The 20413-nt window shown below is 42.5% G+C and overlaps 1 protein-coding gene across 2 annotated transcripts; it reads right to left on the bottom strand.

Moving 5' to 3' along the window:
• Nucleotides 1-10912: 10912 nt before the first annotated feature.
• Nucleotides 10913-18069, bottom strand: GSTK1 (glutathione S-transferase kappa 1). 2 transcript variants are annotated; one of them, XM_075724383.1, is made up of 8 exons: nucleotides 18001-18069; nucleotides 17308-17389; nucleotides 16430-16558; nucleotides 15986-16086; nucleotides 15535-15570; nucleotides 12658-12774; nucleotides 12035-12128; nucleotides 10913-11046 (listed from the first exon to the last, which is right to left on the bottom strand). In XM_075724383.1, exons 1-8 carry the CDS (start codon nucleotides 18064-18066, stop codon nucleotides 10997-10999), a joined length of 675 nt encoding a protein of 224 aa, XP_075580498.1. In that variant the 5' UTR covers nucleotides 18067-18069; the 3' UTR covers nucleotides 10913-10996. The 2 variants fall into 2 exon arrangements, with proteins under 2 accessions (XP_075580498.1, XP_075580508.1); XM_075724393.1 differs by lacking the exon at nucleotides 16430-16558.
• Nucleotides 18070-20413: the final 2344 nt, after the last annotated feature.

Genomic DNA, 20413 nt, shown 5'->3' with positions numbered 1-20413 from the left:
CCACTCCTGGTTCTCTCCAGGGAGCAGTATCACAAAAATTTCTCTATCGCAAAAATGTCCAGCATGTTGCTGCTGGTCTTAAATAATCATTTGAGATTCCCGACTTGAATGATCAAACTCTTCGTCTATGTTCTACTAAAACCAACCTGGAAATAAATCCAAAGGGAACACATAAATAATAGATTAATTCTTTTACAGTAGAGACAAACCAGCACTTACTTTCTGTCCTTGCATGCTGATTTCCAACACACCCTTCTGCAGTGATCAGCCTGCAATCCATGAAACCGCATTGTTGACTTGGGCTAACAGTGTCTTCTCTCCCACATACACAGACAATTGTCCTTAGTTTTTCTGCTCCACTGTCCAGGTAGCCTTCCAAATAATCCTTCTTCCCAAGGGACAGACTCAAAAGAACAAACCCAGCCTAAGTAACCGGGTAGCGAAGCTCCTCAGGATCAGATGGCTTTCTGGGTTGCCTCTGAAAAATCAAGCAATGTACTGTGTATGTCCAATCCTAGGAAAAGTACATGGGTTTTTTGTGTGTGTTTTCCCTCCTCAGACACATCTGAGTGGGGACATCAAGCCAATCAGGAGTGGACCGGATGCTACTCAGTCATTGGTTGCCTCACTGAAGATATTGGCAAGACTTTTGGGGTGAAATGAGAGTCCTGGCTAAGAGGAGCATGAACTTATTAGAGGACCTCAAGGACTGTGGAGAGACCAAGTGGCACCAAGTAACGCTCCACTGGCAGTTCCTGGAGTAGGAATCCTGGGAAAGGGAGATGGACAGAGCTCCTATTGGAGTATTTTGGCTCTATGCCCTTCCCATTGCCCAATCAGCAGCCACTGAACCAGCCTCTACTAATGATGGGGGAAGGAGGCCACCTTGAGTGCCTCCCCTTCTCTTCCCCTCCCCTCAGATGAGCGAGAAGAGAACAGCTTGGCCCACAGAAGGCAAGAGCAGAAGAACATGTTTCCACCTCTGTTTCTAGTTCCTTTGGATGACATAGGTCAGGAAGTGCAGTGCAGAGAATGAGGATGGAGAATCCTGCTGAGGAAGGATGCTGAGAAGGAGATACTTTGTGGAAATCTAGGTCCCAGCTCACTTGAATTCATGTTATTGATGTGCTCTGCCAAGGGAGAAGCATGTTGGCCTTCATTTTCTCCAAAATATATTTCCTAATCTCCTGAGGAAATATCTTTGGCCTATATTGGCCCTATCATTACTGTTCTCCCTGTTGCATGCTGGCATGTAATATGCCTGGGACTTCAGGTTTCATTACTGCTTGTAGGTCAAGACTGGCCACATTTTGCAGTGTTTCTGAAGGAATAAATATATTTAGTATGTTAAAGGTGTCTTATCTTTCTTGCCTCTCTTAGCTTTTTTGGGTTTCTTAGCATTTTTAAGCACTCCATCTCTCTCTTATTGCTTGGTCTCTTGTGCAGGCTGTGAGTATTTCACATAAATGTTAGGCTTACATGCACAGTGCACCTTCCACCATGTAAGCGTATCAGCCTCATGGACTACTCTTTCTCCTAGATGACTGCAAGCAGTGGATCCCAAATTCTGAGCTGGGAGAAGCTGACCTAAAGGGTCTTTCTTGACAGATATGAAACATGCATCAGACTACCTCAGTGTCCATGACATTTGAGAGAGTAGTGGTCAAGTGATTCAATACAGTTTGCTTTGAATGTTCCCTTTGTAATGACCCTGTGTGAGCTAAAAGTCTAGTGGGATAGACCTACAGGAGCCAGTCTACTGGCAACTGGGCACATGCAAAACCACCAGGATGGGCATCCTGACCTAGGTATGTTCCTATCTGTAAGCAGGAGGAGGGTTCTGACCTGTCTGTGCAAGAGCTTGGCACTTGATCCTAATAGTTTGGCACTGAAACATCCTAAAATAATGCAGATCTTGGTAATTTGTTTCTACCTCCCCATTGCTTCCTTAAACTTTCTTAGTTAACCTTTCTATAATACTGGTTAATGTCTATATGCTTTCCTGACTCCTCCTGTTACAGCTGTCCAGAAACACAGCGATGACAGTTTATAAGCTCTATGACATGAAAAAATGAGCTTTTATAGGCCCATTTTACTGTCTGGAATTTCACGTAAGACCAAAAATGATAGGGTGAGAGTGGCTGTGGGAATGGGTGGCCTAGGCTGGGTAGTGCCTTCCCTTTATACTCAGTTTAACACCTCATCATGTTGTGTTTAGGATCCTAAAATCTCTGATCTGCAAAATGAAGACATCTGTTGATTTTAATGAATGTCTAGAGGTAAACAGTGCTTAAATACAGGTGGTTTGACTCCACTTTAAGACAATTAGGTCTGTGACTTAAAAATTCAGTTAGTCTTGTTCTTTCATACAGTTATCCAGAATGGAAACAAGAAGTGGTGTTACTGCTAAGTGAAGTAGCAACTAAAAATTAAGGAATGCAAGCCAGTTCACCTGAATTCTGTTCCTAGGTGGAAAAACTAGCTGTGGATGAATAATTTCTTCTTACTGTTTCTGACTGCTATATAATAAAGCTATGTCACAAAAAGTGCAAGTCTGTGTGTACCAATAAGCATGATGATGTTGAATGCTTGCATTTCACAGAATGCTCAGGAGTCAGACTTCAGGATACTGTGTGATGCAGCCATTCTCATGCTCTTCATCCACTGTAAGCAGTTGTTGTAGTGGTTTGAGGGAAAATGAAACATCCGAGGAAGAGGAGAATGACAGGGTGGGTGTATGATATCTAACAAATAGGCTACGTCCCTGATTTTACCAAGTGCATTGTTAAAAACACATCTTCTTTGCCCTCTCCAGGAGCTGATGTGCTCTCTTGAGGGCCCTCCAAAACAGGATTCAATGGTTCAGAGTATGTGGCTGGATGACAGTGACTGCACACCCAGTACTTCCAGCTCACCAGGTAAAAAAGAAAGAAAGAAAGAAAACCAGAAAAAATCCTCTGCTTATGCTTCTAGAAGCATATGTCAGGTTGGGCCATATTCATTTGGCACAATCTTTTGTATAGCTATACTTAAGATTTGAGAAGCATAGGTAGATGATAGGCTCAGAGAAATGGGAGAGAAGCTAGCATGCAAACTCTAATGGGGAGAGAATGGGAAGGGGAAGTATGTTTCAGTAGCGTGACTAAATAGTGCTGTACACACTGCAGAAGGAGTTACAGTAGATTGCAAAGAATTGATGTGTTTACATGTGTCTATGGAGAGCATGAATCTCAACGGTTGCTTTTCTGAATACAGTGCCCCTTTATAAACTAGACAGTTTGGATATGGGAATTACAGAAACAGTGCTTCCTGAACAAAGCCGTACGCTCCTGAGAAGGTGGGTAATCAGGTAGCTAACCTGCACTGAGCTTTTTGACTGCCAAAGCTGGCCTCTTAGTGTAGTACTTACTTAAAGTTGAACTGGTTGATTAAAGTCAACTTGGATCCATTCACAATGTGTTGTGCCTGGTGGCATGAGGGTTTTCACTGTATCACCATAACATTGTGCAGGCTACCATTTTCACAGGTCTGGGATTATCCTGAGCAGGCCACAGCTTCCCTCACAAATGTCTGAGCTTTATTCACTCCTGTTGCCTCTGTGGCACTGCACTGAGACCAAGCAGGTGTGAAAGATGGTTCCCTGTCAAAAGTGAACAAACAGCTTGTGTTTACTTGTGAGGAGAAATACTAACAGGAGCAGAAAATTAGTATAAATGCAAACTAGTTTGTTTTGCTTGAGTGTCAGAAATTGTCTGTTGTCATCAAGTAAAAGATTTCACATTCCTTTTGACCTTGTGGGTAACTGCAGTTCCCCTTGCCATCCATGTATCTGAGAGCACTCCCAGGCACAGACATAATGCAGTGCTGGTTTTAACAATGCTGTTACACCTCCCCTATGGGCGATGGCCCATAGTTTAATCCAAGTGTGATCTTTCCATAAATCCACTTATCACTCCCATCTACCTGCATCGCATAAAGCCCAGTAGAAGTGATCCACTGTAAACTTTCATTGTATTGGCTTGGGTTCTCTCTCCTTTTACCCTTTTACTCACTTGTGCAACATTTTCCTTCCCGCATTCTTTTTCTTCCCAGAAAATCCCACTGGATCCTAGAGCTGTAGCTGAGCTATGAACGTTCTGATCTAGATCCAAATCCTAGGCTGATAGTAGAGGCCCAACTCACTCTAAGCTCCCAGCTTGCCACCTTGGGGAAAAGCTGCTGACTCAGTATACTCTCTAGCAGAAGAGTGTTAGGTTATTCAGCCTAGCTGTTTCCCTTTGGTTATGGATATTGGAAGTAGGGATGCTTTCCAGTGGCCTTTGCTGCTCTTCCCAGATAGCTTCCCTACCTGCTGACTCCTTATTGTCCCACAGGTATATACATCATTAATATACATCACTGAGAATAATCATTACAGAGAATGCAATGTGAAGTTGAACATAATTTTTAGGTTTTATACGCTCCATTGTCAATGGTAGTGATCTGATACTGACACTGTAAAACTTTCACTGTGGTTTCTCAGTACCTTGACATGGTAGTGTTAGGTTAATGGTTGGACTGGATGATCTTAAAGGTCTTTTCCAACCTAAACAATTCTATGATTCTATGGTAAGACAGCTGCACCCTGCAGGAGTGGCGATTTTTTGCTGTACCATATCTACTCTTGTATCTTCAGTGCAGAGTTTAAGGAAAAATGTGTATAAAGGTACACCAACAAACATGCAGCTTTGTATATGTGCTTCTGATTTATGCCAGGAGAGCCATGGTTAAAAGGGATAAACATAGTGTATACCTTTCTGACTGGTTGAAAGCAACACACCTAATCAGGAGTCACGAGAGATGTAGTCTTGAGTGCCATTGCTGGTTGCAGTAAGGAAGCTTGGTGATGTTACCATCCACACCATTTAGAATGTGTTTGTGGTAATAGATGAAGGGGCAGAGAGGAAGGAAATAAAAGGTTACATGTGTGTGAGGTACATGAGGTAGCAGAGCTGAGCCTGTATTTTCTAAGCACAGCGTGAAACCTTGTCCTTAGGAATTTCAAAGTTTTTGAAATTTTATTTTCCAGAAATTCTGATAGTTCTTGAGCTAGAAAAAGATAGGATTAAGAGCAATTTGTTGTGCTAAAAAAAGTTAGGACAAAAACCAGGGATGATATATTTATTTTCATTTTTGCAAATGCTAAAAAGTTTTCTATTTATGTACTACAGCCAGTCCTGATAGAAGACTAATTACCAAAAGATCAAGTGTGACAATACGTATTAATATTCCTAGACAAAACTACATTTAAATGAACATTGATAATTTGGGTTAATCTGTGCAACAGGGAAGAACTGTAACTATCCATAACTGAGCATAATAAAAAGAAGAAATGCCAGAGTTAAGCTAAACTGAAAGGAAAGAAAACACCTTGGGACACAGAGAGGCATCCAGGTGTTTTCATCTTGCCCTTTAGTGAGCTATACAATAACTATTCAGCCACAGTTAAGGTACTGTGTAAAATCAGACTGAACTGATTTTTTATGAAGAAACCTAAGATGTTTTGGATACCCACTGTAAGTCTGGATCTAATGCTCAATGATTCTAGAATTCCTAACCCATGTACACATTCCTGGATTCTCCAATTTCCCATTCAGATTCAGAGAGCAAAGTTACAGGGGAGAAAAAAAAAAAAAAAAAGCAGTAGTCTATGGTCATTATGCTGCCAGAGCTAGATAAAGACATAGAAAACTGCTATTGCCAAAACTGCGATTTTCTGAGTTGGCTTTAAAGCACCAACACGTCTCATATGCTAGTGCGTATCACATGAGGCAGAGGTGACTTTCCCCCTAGCCTCAAGGCCAGGATATAAATTCAGCTATATCCCTCCTTAACACTTTATTGAAGACTCTTCTAGGCTAGTTAATACGCATAATTGTGTTAGATGTGTTTTATTTCAGTTACTCGGTCTATTAGTGACTACCTACAAACATACATCACAAATTTCAAAGTACTGGAGCTGGGATAGATACAAAATGGAGAAGAACCCTGGTACTGCAAATTCATGTTGTTAAAAACCACAGTTTAGCAACGAATGGCAGTGATTTACTAGTTTTGTTTTTAAACCTCAGAGTTTTAAATTACATCATGAAACTGGGAAAGGGGGTAGCTGACCTTAAAAAACTGCTGAAACACAGTTGCATCTCATCTGTTCCCTAGAAAATATTGGTATGATCATGTATAGTTCAAAAAGAAAAAAACATTCCTCCTAAGAACATCTTTGTTTACCATCTTATTGCAGGAATCCCTCATTAGCAAATTTTACAGCTTTCTTAACTTTCCTGATTGAATGGTGGATAGGTATGCCATCAAAGTCATTCGTCTGCTCCTTCTGCCCCCTTAGCACATTCCACACTGACACCAACTCTTTAATTCAAACTGTTTCCATTTTCCTCTGATTCAAAGAAAAGAGTTGTAATACAGATTCACTGCTGCAATACAGCTATGCATAAACTCCCAGAAACGATACTATTTATGAAATTACAATATTTAATAATTTTAAACTATCCTTAGTGCATAGGATGGAGGGTCACCTAAGAATAAATTAGAATGGTGTAAGAAAGAGGGCTGTTAGGTTAAAGACATCATACTCATTACTTGTGAAATGTGTATGGTGAATATAAGCTGATCACAGAAAGCAAAAGAATGTTTTAAGTTTGTGAATTTTGCAAAGGATTTAATCCCTGGTTTTGCCATGGTGTTGATACATGATGACAGGCAAATTCCTTAAACCCTGTGTCAGGTGTGGGAATCTTAAGGGAGGGGGCAGAGGGAGGAGAAGGAAGAGAAATGCTGTGAGAGCATAAGGTTAGACTGTGCTTCACAAAGTGTATTCTTAAGGATAAGGCATTCAGGTTGCACAGATGTATTCAGTAATGGCATTTCTTAGCTTGACTACACGATGCTGTCACCTACTGGAAGCTGCTGTATTATTTTAACGGGACTGATGGAAACATTTGGGAAAGTTGGAGAATGCCTTCATTACTCATTAGATAGCTATAGACATAGCTTCTTTAGACAAGAAGCTATAGCCAGAACAGCTGTGGCACTGAAACAGTCTGGAAGCAGTGGCCAATGATTTTTTTGAATGAAACAAAAGCCAGGTAGACACTTTCCTCGTGTTTCAAGCTGGAATAAGAAGTAGGTCAAGGTAACATTAGTCAAGTTGGGTGTAGATACGTTCCTTTCATTCTTACCTGTGGATGAGCCACAGATCTGAAAAGTTTGGGATAAAACCAGCTACGTGTGCAGCTCCTGGGACACCCTCTTGATTATTTATTTATTGTTCTGTGCTTGGTTCCCTTCTAGGAAGCAGGTTGCTTCCTTCCAGCAGTGTTGCTGGCTCCACTGGAAAAGGAAAAGGCAGCAAAGCAGATGCTCAGCACCATAATCCAGTAAGTGCTTTAATAAAATGTTTCCTTCTCACTCACACAGAGGTAAGGATGGGAGAAAAGGGAGAGACTTAATTTAGGAGGCTTTGCTTGTGGAGGGTTGAAAGGACAATAAGAAGGTGCTTGCAGGGGAAGGTTAAAGAAGTGCCTTGTTCTGCAGGCCTCCATTTTGTGCTGCGTGTGAGGTCACCGCTGGAGGACTGTCTCGGTGCGCACTGGGTGAGAAGCACAGGTAACAGGCATGGAGCAGCACTGCAGGCTGGTGGTTCAGGGTGGAGGCAGGCCCCTGGGCCATCCCTGGCCTCACTGAAAGAGTGCAGCAAGTACTGTATGGCTTCCAGTAAATAGAGTTAATCCTGTACCTTCTTCCCCAAATGATCTTCCACGGCTGGCTGACTCTGGCCTGTTTAATCTACCTAAGCTCTGCCTGTCTTGGTTGCCTGCTCCCTCTCAGGGAACAGCATTTCCCATCAAGACACCTCTCTCTGCCCTAATCTATGCCCAGTTTTATTCTTTTTCTCTCATTGTTCAGTTTCCTTTGCTCAGATGCCACCTAGCTTTCTCTGCACCTATCCTCCGCTTCCTATGATTTCATTATTTTACTGAACCACTTTCTTTTGCTCATTTCGTGACTTTGTGCCTATCTCTGCACTTGCTTGTTTGCTGTCAGCCTAGCATTGGTGGGACCTACTTCTCCATGCCAGTTTCACAGCTTTTCCAGACATGGGGAGTGGGACTGGCTGTCCTGGTGAGGTCTGTAATAGAGCGAAACACAACTCCCAAGTTTGTTCTCTCGAGTTCATACTCCAGTTTTGCCCCAAGTTGCTGAGAGTCTCTCTTTCGGCTCAAAGTCCCTTTCCTTGCCCAGTATCTTCTCTGGCTTAACAGCTAAAGAGCATGCTGCCTTGAAGGTGATGTGGATGTGAGGCTCTCAGGAACTATTGGTATATAGCTAAGTATAAGAGGTATCATCTTTATGGAAGAAAATTCTTCCAGCTATTCCTAAATAGCTGGCAGTTCTTATTACTGCTTAGCATCTACCTGGTAAAAAGACACAACAGTTTAGATCCTCAATGTTAAATTTCAAGTAACGCTCAACTTTTAGCTGCCCTGCCACCTGGTTGCATTCAGAGCAGTCCGATAAACAGTTCAACTCCATGTGATAGTGGCCATTAGTGTTGCAGCAGACTGACATTTACAGGTCAGAAAGGGAAGCCAGGTAAAGAAGCTGGCACTCAGTGCTGAGACTGCTTAAATGCAGACTACGCCAAAGTACTGAGGATGACAGTATAGCTGCCAGCCAGTGTTTACTGGGGTAATCACCAGAGTGTCTGCCAAGAGCTTGTGCTTATGATCAGGTCTCTGTAACGCAGGAGTAAGGTTGCCTAAACAAGAGGCAGAACTTCCTCAAAGCTCCACTCCCAAACAGGCAACTTTTGCTTGAAGTAGGCATACAGTCAGAATTGCAACAATATGCATACTCACTGACGTAAATGCAAAGGCTGTAACCACTTAACTAGTGGTTATCAGAGGCAATAAGCAATGTACAGAAAATCCCGAGTTTGGATTTTCCTTATTTCAGTATTGTTTAAGTACTATTTTAGTACCTAAGGCTTTGAGCATTTCATTTCCACTGATTTCAACTAGGTCTAAGGGCCTTTAAGATAATTTTGGGAAATACATAGCAGTCTACAGGATCCATCTCGTTTGGTCCATCTGCTAAATCAATAACATTCTGTCACAAAGGCTGTTTTTTTTAGCCAGGCTGGTTCAAAGGACAAAGTTTCATGAGAACCTGGCTTTCACCATGAGATTATTTCCCGATGTTCCTTGCATTCTTCCCACCTTCCCACCAGAGTTCATTACCTCCCATTTTACCCATTTCTGAGAGCACTGCCTATAGCAGTGGCCCCAGGTCACTGGCGTGATCTGGCTTAAAGTGATGTTACAGTCATTCCATTTTTATCACAACCTCAGAATCAGTTTGATAGCACAAATTCGAGACTAGCAAATTTCAGGGGGGGAAATGGTAAAAGATTTCTGCATGGCTTCAAGGGACTCAAAGAAACCTATCGCATCCACAACATGATAACTTCCCTGTCATTCTAACTCCTACATGAATATAGCCTCTTATATCTCACAAAGATTTCCTTAAATTCCAGGCTGGATTTGCCCAAAGACTAATGGGTGCACTGGTGGAAAGGAGGAAGGAGTTCTCAAATGATAGGTACTTCCTGAAGAGCTGAAAGAGGTGTAAGAAGGAAAAATTGTGGATGGGGGAACAAATGATACTCCCGCAACACTTACAGCTATAAGAACATGAAGGATACAGAGTTTTTTTCTCATGCTTTGTTCCAGGATTTGCTGTTCAAGTGAACCAGCATAAATATGCTTTACCTTAAAGTTCAGAAAGAGAGAAAAAACGGAATTCCAGCTGCTGCTAGTTCTTCTGCTTCCTTCAGTGATGCGTCAGAGACAGCCAGGAATCACTAAGAAATCAAGCCTCATACAAATCAAATTAATTTGAGTGCGTTATTCCAATTCAGCCAATACAGAGCCAGGTTCAAACTATTTCAGTGTGAAATTTCTAAATACTGTAATCAGAGATGATAGTGAAAAATCAAGTGTTTTTGTTTAAATTTTGTTGTTTGCATCTCTTTCCCTCTGCAGGTTGTATGATGGGAAGTCCCTCATAGCCATATCTAAATCACCTTTGGATGGGCAGCAATTAGGCTGTCCTTGAGGAAGCAAAACACAGTCTGGTTCAGTTACCAACTAATCTTACATGGTATTCACCATTGTCCTCCAAAGACATTACTATAAAACTGGCATTAATTAAAAACCCCTGCAAGGTCTGGGGCTGGTGCCCAAGAACGCATGCGTGTGGTAGTCCTCTCAGATGTCAGTCACTGCAGAGCAAGGTGCATAAAATACTATTCAGGAGGATGACAGCTCCTTTTGAAATACTTGATTGGTTCCCCAGATTTTTCTTTGGGCTTGAATTGTCCCTCTCTCTTCCACTCTTCGCTCTCATGTCCCCTCCAATTGCCATGCTGCAGAGTAAAAGGAAGCATGAATACCTTGTCCTGTACTTCTAGTGTCTTTGTAGTATCTTGGACTTAAAATAAAAGGAGAATGTGATCAGCTTCTCTTAGGCTGTATGTGTGTGTGTTTCTGAAGGACAAGCAGGAAGATACGAGAAATCCAGAGATCGCAGTCCTGTAACAACACTTTAATCCTCAGACTTTTAGGGTAAGAGAAAGAGAACTAATCAGGAAAGAAGAATATTTAATCTGCAAGAAGTTAAATATTTAATGTTTAGTCTTTAATGTTAATCATTAATCTGCTGAAAGAAAAGAAGCACATTTGTATTGGTGAAGACTTCACCAGACTGGTAATACTGGCAAACCTTGAACTTCTTCAAAATTAGAGATGTGACTGAGCTGTAAAGTTAGCTCTTAAGGATGAGAAAGCCATCTCTATAAAATTGGATACATTCAGATGAATCACTGAAGATTGACCATGTACATATATATTTTCACTCTTATCTATTTCCCCAGAACTTTTCACATCTTGGAGCTTGGAACTGATGGAACTGGTCCCAGCCATTTTTCACCTGCAAGACAAACCAGCACAAAAGATAAAGTTAAAATTTAGTACATAGAAGTGATTGGCCAGTCACATTTCTGCAGTAGGATGACTGTTCCTACTCCTCTTTTGAAGGGTAACTACTGATGATGGAATACAGATTTATATCTTGTTTGGCATGCTTCAGCCAGCTCCATAAATCCTTCACTCTTCTAGTCACAACTGAAGCTGTACAGAGGAATTATTTTCCTCTGTCACAGATGAGAGATTCTGCAGGTCTGTGGCACTCCATAAGAGGGTGAAGCCAATTCCTTCTAGGACTCCTTTTTTTGAGGGGCTGGGGGTAAGGAAGAGAAAGAGTGAAGGGCTGGGGAGTCAGAGAAACAAAAGGAAAATCTGTTGAAGTCCTTGGAGTTGAGGCTAGAAACCAGGCCATAACAAACCAATTAGGATTAGTGACTATTCCAATTCTCTAAAAATTTAAAGTTCATATTCTGTTAATAGAAAAATGAAAAGAAGGATGATCAATATATGAATTTCTGTTAAAAAGTTGTGTAGTTAGGTAATTAGAAGTTATGGATTGGGGAGCTGTGATGATGTGCTTTTTATTAAGAAGGAACAGATACAAAATGAAAATGTTAAAACTACAAAAAAAAAAGGCAGTATCAGGCATAGTCTTAATCTCAGCCAAGACCTAACCAAAAGGTTAAATATGAACATTTTGATAAAGAGTTTCAGTAGTAATTTGAGAATGGCACATGGAGTACAAAGCCTTGAAACATACCAAGAGAGGACAGAGAACACAAGTTACTTCTAGTTTGGAAAAAGACTAGATCTTTGGTCACTCTGACTGTACTGAGATACAATCCAGTCAGCAGTGTCATCCCATGAGAAGGATACCCAACATTATTTAATATTTGAAAGACCTTAAGAGTGTTTTATTTAGCTGTGTTACATATTTCATTTAAAGAGGGCGAAAGCATGAAACCAAAAGTGGTAATATTAGATACACTCACCTATAACGCTGCCTAGCAGCTCTAAACGATCAGAGCCAAAAAAGAGATGAGGTTCCCCTTTAAAATGTGCCACAACAGCAGGCATCCCAAATGCCTATTGACACCATGGAGATGAGACAAAGAATGTTATAATGAGATAAATTTTTGCAGACACATGATCAATCTTCAGGAATAAAAAGCAAAAACTTCGGCTTTTTTTCCTCCCCTTCTTTTCACCTTTTTAATTCTTAAAGATGAGTCTAATGGAGCCATCAGAAAACAGGGGATTCTCCAGAGCCTGTGTGCCCCTTTTGAAGGAACCAAAAAAGCAACCTGATAAATCTACAGTTTTATGTCAAGTAGCGATAAATGGTATCTCTTAGTACTGGTCCTGTAGCTCCTCATCCTTGCTTTCCAGCTGGAATGAGCTGAATGGGTCAACCTTGGCTTCCCAGATGACAATGAGATAAACTACCACCAAACAGTGAGTTGGCTTTCACATGTTCAAAAAACAAAGACCACCTAAGAGGGATGGTCTATATAGTGCTTTCTAATCATCACCTTCATTGTTCCTTGCTTCCTGGTATTCTTAATAGGGAAGGAATGCATAGCTGTGATGCCAAGTGGCATTGGAAGCATCTCACCCCATATTTCATTGCTTCCTCTGTTGTCTCTTTCAGTCGGTTCTTCACTGCAGGGGATGAAATCATTTCAAGTAGTTTCTGGGCAATCTCTGATGATAGCCCAGCCTGTCTGGCAACCTGAGAAAAGATGATATAATTAAGAGTATTCTAATACTAAATATTCTAATTCCTACTACAGTCTAATTGACTTAATCTTCAGTATTATCACCCAAGGTCTATTACTAAAAAAATTACAAATACCCTTGAAGCACTTTTTGCACAACTGTCTTGCTGTATTCCTAACCCATTTATCAACTCGCAGATACAAAGTAGAAGGGATATTTTAAACTTCCAAGCCTCAAATCTGCACTTTTTTTCAGGAGTTCCTAAACAGGAAAAAAAAAAAAAAGAAAGAAAGAAAAAGATAAATACTACGTTTAACCTCTGATCCATCAGATAACTTACCAAAAAAAAAATTGTTTTGAAAAAGAAAATCTTACTGTACAAGCCTGGGACAAAACCAATTTGTATGACGAATGTGGTCACATAGGATCTATAAGTGATACTGCATGAAAGAGACTGTAACTAACAGAAGTTAAACAGTTGCTAGTGTTATTGCCGTATCTTTTTAGCTTCCTCTGTGCCTCTGCCACACAGCAATGAGATAAAGTGGCCAAAGGTAAAGGTCCAATGTTTATCGATTAACATCAAAGTTACAAGTACCTATTTTAACAAAGTATTTCACAAAAAATGTTAACATCCATGCCATCTACATGAATGACATGCCTTTTTTTTTCTTAAAAAAAAAATTTAAAAATGCTTACAGTATTGCACACAGACCAGTAATCCTGCACATGCAGGTGTTAATGAATTTTTCCTTCTTTCTCGCAATGACTTTTTTGTTTAGCATCCACATTTTCTTGTGCCTTCTCCTACCTCCACATCAGGGAGATTAGGAGCTCCTTTTGACTCTGCTTGAACAGGAGATAAACAAGTGGAGCACTGGAGTAGAACAAAATGCTGCGTATGCTTGGTAGCCACAGTGTATAGACTGTGTTAGGGCACAAGGGGTATTTAAGTGGACTGGGGCAGGATTCAAAGACTATACATTGCTTCTATAGTAATTTATGTGAAGTTACTGTTGACTAAAAAGAAGTAAAAAAATACTAAGGAACTGTATCAAGTAAACAACACTCAATTTTTCTAATTGATGTGTAAAATAAATTCACCTATAAAGACTCAGGTGAAAGGGTTGGGACCCCTCACCCACCTTTGGATGGCATACTTCTAGAAGAGAGGAAAGTCTAGTACTTGCTGCAGGGGTGAAAGAAAACAGACACAAGCAAACAAGGAGATGCCTACTTCTCTGCCTTGTTGAACATAGGGGGATGTTCAGACCAGAGACCACCAAACAGTGACTAAATTACACAGATATCCGAGTATGAAGTTTGTTTCTCTGAAGTTCTGCGTGTCCTTGCTTTATCGTATTTAAATAATGATGGATTCAGAGACTATGTGAGGACTTTCTGTATATATTTATGTCCTGGGTCTGGCTGGGATGTAATTTTTTCTTCACAGCAGCTCCTATGTGTTCTGTGTTTTATATCTGTGACCAAAACAATGCTGATATGACGCTAATGTTTTACCTGTTGTTGAATGGTGTTTGCACAGTGTCAAGGCCTTCTCTGTTTCTCACTCTCTGCCTCCCCCGTGAATAGACTGGGGGTGCGCAAGAGGTTGGGAGAGGACACAATAAGGCAGATGACCCAAACTAACCAAAAAGATATTCCATGCCATATAACATCATGCTCAGCAATAAGTGAGGAGGGGTTTTATGGAGGTTAGCCACCTTTTGCTTGGGAACTGGTTGGGCATCAGTCTACCCATGGGAGGTGGTGAGTAATTGCCTTTGCATCATTTGTTTTGTTTTGTTTCTCTCTTCTTCCACTTCTCCTTTGCTTATTAAGCAATTTTATCTTGACCTACAAGTTTTCTTGCTTTTATTCTTCTTTTCCACTGTCCCACTGGGCAGTGGGGGGAAGCGAGCAAGCACCTGTGTGGTGCTTAGCTGCCTACTAGGGTTAACGCACCACAGTTTAATTACATCCTTCAAATCTTGCCTCTTGAAAAGGCAAAATGCAAACCTTTGCTGAAATTCTGGTAAAAAAGGTACACTAAGGTGAAGCTGAAGTGCAAGGACTAGACTCTGGGGAAACAGCAAGACTGCAAGTTTCAGGTTTCAAATAGGGATGTTGGATAGGAAAGACTAGTCATGGACAATTCCTCTCTTCACATTCCAAGAACTTAAAAAATAAAATAATGTAGAAATGAGAGCCCTTAAAGAGGATCTCATGGTATACTAACTTAGATGTCATTACAGCTTTTACTGTAATAAACAAAATCTAAACAACAAAAGAAAATACATCAAAAGAGTACAATTTCTAAGCACATAAAGGGACAACTCAGCCCTGAACTTAATAGTAAAGCCTGGCTCCATCACTCCAAGGAAAGCCAACTTCCCCGAAGTGTTGCATTTCACCTGAAGATTTCATGTAGCAGCAAAACCTCAATACGTACTGGAGACACTGTTCATACTTTCACTACCGTTAATACAACAGTATTAACAAATAATTTGTTGTCCATCCTGGGTATCTCACCACATCCATTAACAAAAAAAAAGGAAATTCTGGTTCTGAGTGTCATTCAAAGCATGACAAAAAAAAAAAAAAAATTCCAAACAGAGCTGCTAGGGAAATGAAATCCACTTTTTTCTATCTGAAATTTTTCAGACCTCCAAGTGATCATTTCACTAAGCTGTCTTCATGTCTATTACTCATCCAAGCCATCAATAAGAATCTATCAGAAATGCAGAAGCACCAAAAGAAAAGAGACACTTACGGCCAACATATTCTCCGGCTGACTGATATCTTCATGCTGCCAAAAGAATAAAGTAATTCAGTACTTAAGAACAAAAGCTCAGCTCTGGACTTGAAAGAAAGTTTTCTAAGAAAATAGAAATAAAAACTGTACAAGTTGCTGGAGAAATTTCCTCAGAAAAAGTTTTAAGTCACCTAATTAGGAATGTATTAAGTGCTTTCTGATACGAACTACTGATCCACTCAGCCCACAGGACTCACCATACATACCTAAAAGGCGGCAAATTAAGCTGACTATAAACTAGTTCTGTTCTTGTAATGGCTCCTGAACCACTATGACCTTAAGTTTCCTGCTATGACTTTTCATTAAAATACACATTTTCTTTCTCTTGCTTGAATTCCACATTTGAATGAAGTGGGACAGGAAGGGTGTCAAGGAAAGGATCAAGAAGTTGGCTTCATAAAATACTGACCTGTGACCAAAAACGTATCCAGAACTCCCTAGATAAGGGTTCCAAGTATCGTGGTTGTGTCATATCAATGGCTGTGATAAAACGCATGGCCCCAAGACTGCCTGGGATTGGTGGGGAGACAGAGAAACATACTGAACAAGGCACAGGATCAGGAACTGATATAGTCTGCACAAATGCCACCTAAGAACAGTCTGATCTTCTCTGTAACAGTCCCCAAACAGTAAAGCGCATGTTAATTCACAGTATCTTCCATGCTAGTATCATTCCCAAGCATATTTCTCCAGAAGTTCCTTTTATGGTTAAAAATGCACATACTTCATATTGCTCACAGATACAGGAAGAGGCTGTGGACAGGGAATTCATCTTCACCCTTACTGTTCGGGAGAACTTGAACCAGAAGTGCTAGAGTTGAAAGATACCAGCTAAGCTAAGTCTCTTACTTACTTGTACCAAGGATACGTTGGAAGTCATCTTCTGAAATCTGTACAGGGACTTGGTAGTATTTTGCCATCCTTTTTATATCCTTCAGCATGTATTCTGCACGCTTTGGCAAAAGTGCTGGGGGCTTGTTACCTTTCAGAAAAAGTTCTGTTGAGATTTTCTACTGTATTATAACAACACTGGACAAACCAAAACTAGACAAATTAGACCTTATCCATACATGTGCCTAAGGAAGAGTATAATTTTATACTGGCTTACTGAAACATACACAGCTTTTCCAAAGATAATGCTAGGGTTTAAACATGATTTATTTTGGTTTTGCATAGATCAACCCATTAAGTTAGCAGAATCAGTTTTAAACCAAGGTACAAACGTCCTAGCAGGGATTTATATTGATTAAGACAGATGACTTTTAAGCTAAACAACTACTAATGCATGGGTAAACAAATGTAGAGATTTGCTAATTTCATGAGTTATAATCTCAGCGATTAACTTGTTCTAATGAGGCCACAAGTACTATTTTATGGCATACTTGGATCCTTCATATGTATTACAAACTGCAAGTGTTCCACAAATTAATTCTGGTTTGAACTCAACAGAAAAATTTTAGGAAAACTTTCCATATCAAATTACTATTATTGTCCTATTTTAGAACTGACAAACTTTGGCATAGACTGCATGTGCCGCAAACAGTGGCTGTGTAGTTGCATAGTGTGAAATTCCTTATGGCTGATTTCTAACAACCCTATAGTTAATGTGTTATTGGTGCCAAAACTTAAAGCTGGCTCTGTGGGCTCTGCACTCACTAAGAGCTTGCCTGCTAGTGTCCTACTAGTAAGGAAGGTATTTCCTTACAGACCTCATCTCCCCGTATTGCCTACCAGTTGCTTGCATTATGCCACCAAGGAAAGCTGGACGAAAGCGCAGATCAATATTCCAGATGTGCTGGTACCGGCAGAGCACCTGGAACATAAAAAAGCAGTGATGGATTAACAGTCAGAGGAGATGTCTATAGAGCTGCATGCAGCTAGGAAATAAGCTACGGTATTAACTAGACACTGCAGATGAATCCTTTTCTGTTGTATTAGTGATAGCCCTAAAAGCCTTTTCTGGATGCTGCGAGAGAACTCTGATCTCAGAAAAACTGAAAGGACCGCGTTCGTATCATGACTATACAAGTCTAAACGGGGTAAATAAGGAAAAGATCAAGCTCATGAGTAAACACGTGCACTTGTTAAACATCAAAACCATCAATAAAGCAAAATGTTCAGCAATAACTCCAAAATACGCCCAGGCCATGCTGCCATTTGGCTGAGATACGCTTCCGTAGCGTCCCTGGTTTTCAACACGTGAGGAAGAAGCCCAAATAGGCCTCACAAGTGAGATTAAAATAAAACCGGAACATGAGGGGGGAAGGCCCGGCGAGGCGGCCGGACGAGCTGCCCTTCAGCCGCCTCCGAAGGAGAGGCAGCAGCGGGAGCGACCGCCCGGCCGGTGCCAGCAGTCGCAGCAGGCCGCGGGAGAACGGCGGGGCACCCCGGGAACGGCCTCCCTCCGTCTCCCCTCCTCCTCACCTCAAACCCCAACCAGGAATAAGGGGACACCACATCGTAAAAGAGCTCCACGAGCGTCCGTCCCATCCTATCCTGGCCTGGCCGGGCCGTCCCGTCCCGTCCCCTCCCGTCCCGCCGCCGCTCCTGCTACCCAGCGCGCCCCAGCGGCAGCGGCACCTCCCCCGGGGCAGGCGGGGACCCGTGGCGGAGGCGGGGCGGCTTTCTGCTCCCGCAGTCCCTGTTCGTCCCATCTGACTCCTTTTCCCCGCCTTCCCCTGTGCCGCCGCCCGCCCCGGCGCGCCTGGGGCCCGGTCCCAGCTGTGAGGTGACCTTTGCTGTCTCTCCTTTGAAGCCCGGCTTGGGAGGAAGACGAGGGGTGGGGGCGGGAGCCGGGAGGGAGCCTGTGCCCTTCTCCATGGCGAGGCAGGAGGAGAGGAGGCTCCCGAGGAGGGACGCCGGGAGCTGACTCAGCGGAGCAGGCCGGCATGTTTTCCCGGGAGCACGGCTTCCCAGCCGGAGCCTGCGGAGAGTATGTAAAACTTAAACAAAAAAGGCAAAAAATTCCCAAACAAAACTAATCAGTCGGGGTAGCAAATTGAAGTTCTTGCTAGCTACAAAATTCATAGCTATGAATCATAGAATCATAGAATGCTTTGGGTTGGAAGGGACCTTTAGAGGTCATCCAACCCAACCCCCCTGCAGTGAGCAGGGACAGCTTTAACTCGATCAGGTTGCTCAGAGCCCCATCCAACCTGACCTTGAATGTTGCCAGGGATGGGGCCTCCACTACCTCTCTGGGCAACCTGTTCCAGTGCTTCACCACCCTCACTGTAAAAAATTTCTTCCTTATAGCCAGCCTAAATCTATTCTTCTTTAGTTTAAAACCATTACTCCTTGTCCTGTCACAACAGGCCTTGCTAAAAAGATTGTCCCCATCTTTTCTACAGGCCCCCTTTAAGTACTGAAAGGCCACAATAAGGTCTCCCCGCAGCCTTCTCTCATCCAGGCTGAACAACCCCAACTCTCTCAGCCTGTCCTTGTAGGAGAGGTGCTCCAGCCCTTGGATCATTTTTGTGGCCCTCTTCTGGACCCTCTCCAACAGGTCCATGTCCTTCTTGTGCTAAGGGCTCCAGAGCTGGATGCAGTACTCCAGGTGGGGTCTCACCAGAGCAGAGTAGAGGGGCAGAATCACCTCCCTCGACCTGCTGGCCATGCTTCTTTTGATGCAGCCCAGGATACGGTTGGCCTTCTGGACTGCAAGCACACATTGTTGGTTCATGTCCAGCTTTTCATCCACCAGCACCCCAAAGTCCTTCTCCACAGGGCTGCTCTCAATCCCTTCATCCCCCAGCCTGTATTGATATCGGAGGTTGCCCCATCCCAGGTGCAGGAGCTTGCACTTGGCCTTGTTGAACCTCATGAGGTTCACACAGGCCCACCTCTCCAGCTTGTCCAGGTCCCTTTGGATGACATCTAGTCCTTCTGGTATGTCAAACGCACCACTCAGCTTGGTGTCGCCTGCAAACTTGCTGAGGGTGCACTCAATCCCACTGTCTATGTCATTGATGAAGATGTTAAATAGCACCGGTCCCAGTACATACCCCTGAGGGACTCCACTTGTCAACGGTCTCCATTTGGACATCAAGCCATTGACCACTACACTCTGGATGCGACCATCTGGCCAATTCCTTATCCACTGAACAGTCCACCCATCAAATCCATATCTCCGCAATTTAGCCTTCCTTATGTTGTGGGGGACTGTGTCGAATGCTTTACAGAAGTCCAAATAGGTGACACCTGTTGCTTTTCCTTTGTCCACTGATGCAGTCACTCCTTCATAGAAAGCCACTGGGTTGGTCAGGCAGGACTTGCCCTTGGGTGAATCTGTGCTGGCTGTCTTGAATCATCTCCCTGTCCTCCATGTGCTTTAGCATAGCTTCTAGGAGGATCTGTTCCATGATCTTCCCAGGCACAGAGGTGAGGCTGACAGGTCGGTAGTTCCCAGGGTCCTCCTTTCTTCCCTTTTTAAAAAAGGGCACAACGTTTCCCTTCTTCCAGTCACCAGGGACTTCACCTGACTGCCATGACTTTTCAAATATCATGGAGAGTGGCTTGGCAACTACATCAGCCAATTCCCTCAGGACTCTGGGATGCATCTCATCAGATCCCATAGACTTGTGTACATTCAGGTTTGTCAGGTGGTCTCGAACATGATCTTCCCTTACAGTGGGAGGGGCTTTACCCCCCTGGTCCCCATCTTGCGGTCCATTGACTCGGGAGGTGTGAGGAGAGAGGTTGCCAGTGAAGACTGAGACAAGTGAAGACTGAGACAAGTTCTTGAGTACCTCAGCCTTCTCCTCGTCTGTTACTAGGTCGCCATTCTTGTTCATTGAGGGGGGGTACACTTTCGTTAACCTTCCTTTTCTGGTTGACA

Source organism: Pelecanus crispus, chromosome 1 (assembly GCF_030463565.1).
Source record: "Pelecanus crispus isolate bPelCri1 chromosome 1, bPelCri1.pri, whole genome shotgun sequence".
Lineage (NCBI taxonomy): Eukaryota > Metazoa > Chordata > Aves > Pelecaniformes > Pelecanidae > Pelecanus > Pelecanus crispus.
This window is presented reverse-complemented; position numbering and strand designations above follow the sequence as displayed.

What these genes read in the sequence shown, in the direction of transcription:
- GSTK1 (XM_075724383.1), bottom strand. Translation starts at nt 18,066, where the DNA reads ATGGGACGGACGCTCGTGGAGCTCTTTTACGATGTGGTGTCCCCTTAT. An exon ending in ATTCCTGGTTGGGGTTTGAG is followed by an intron (nt 17,390 to 18,000) that starts GTGAGGAGGAGG and finishes TTTATGTTCCAG; the next exon opens with GTGCTCTGCCGGTACCAGCA. An exon ending in GCTGCTAGGCAGCGTTATAG is followed by an intron (nt 11,047 to 12,034) that starts GTGAGTGTATCT and finishes TTTGTCTTGCAG; the next exon opens with GTGAAAAATGGCTGGGACCA.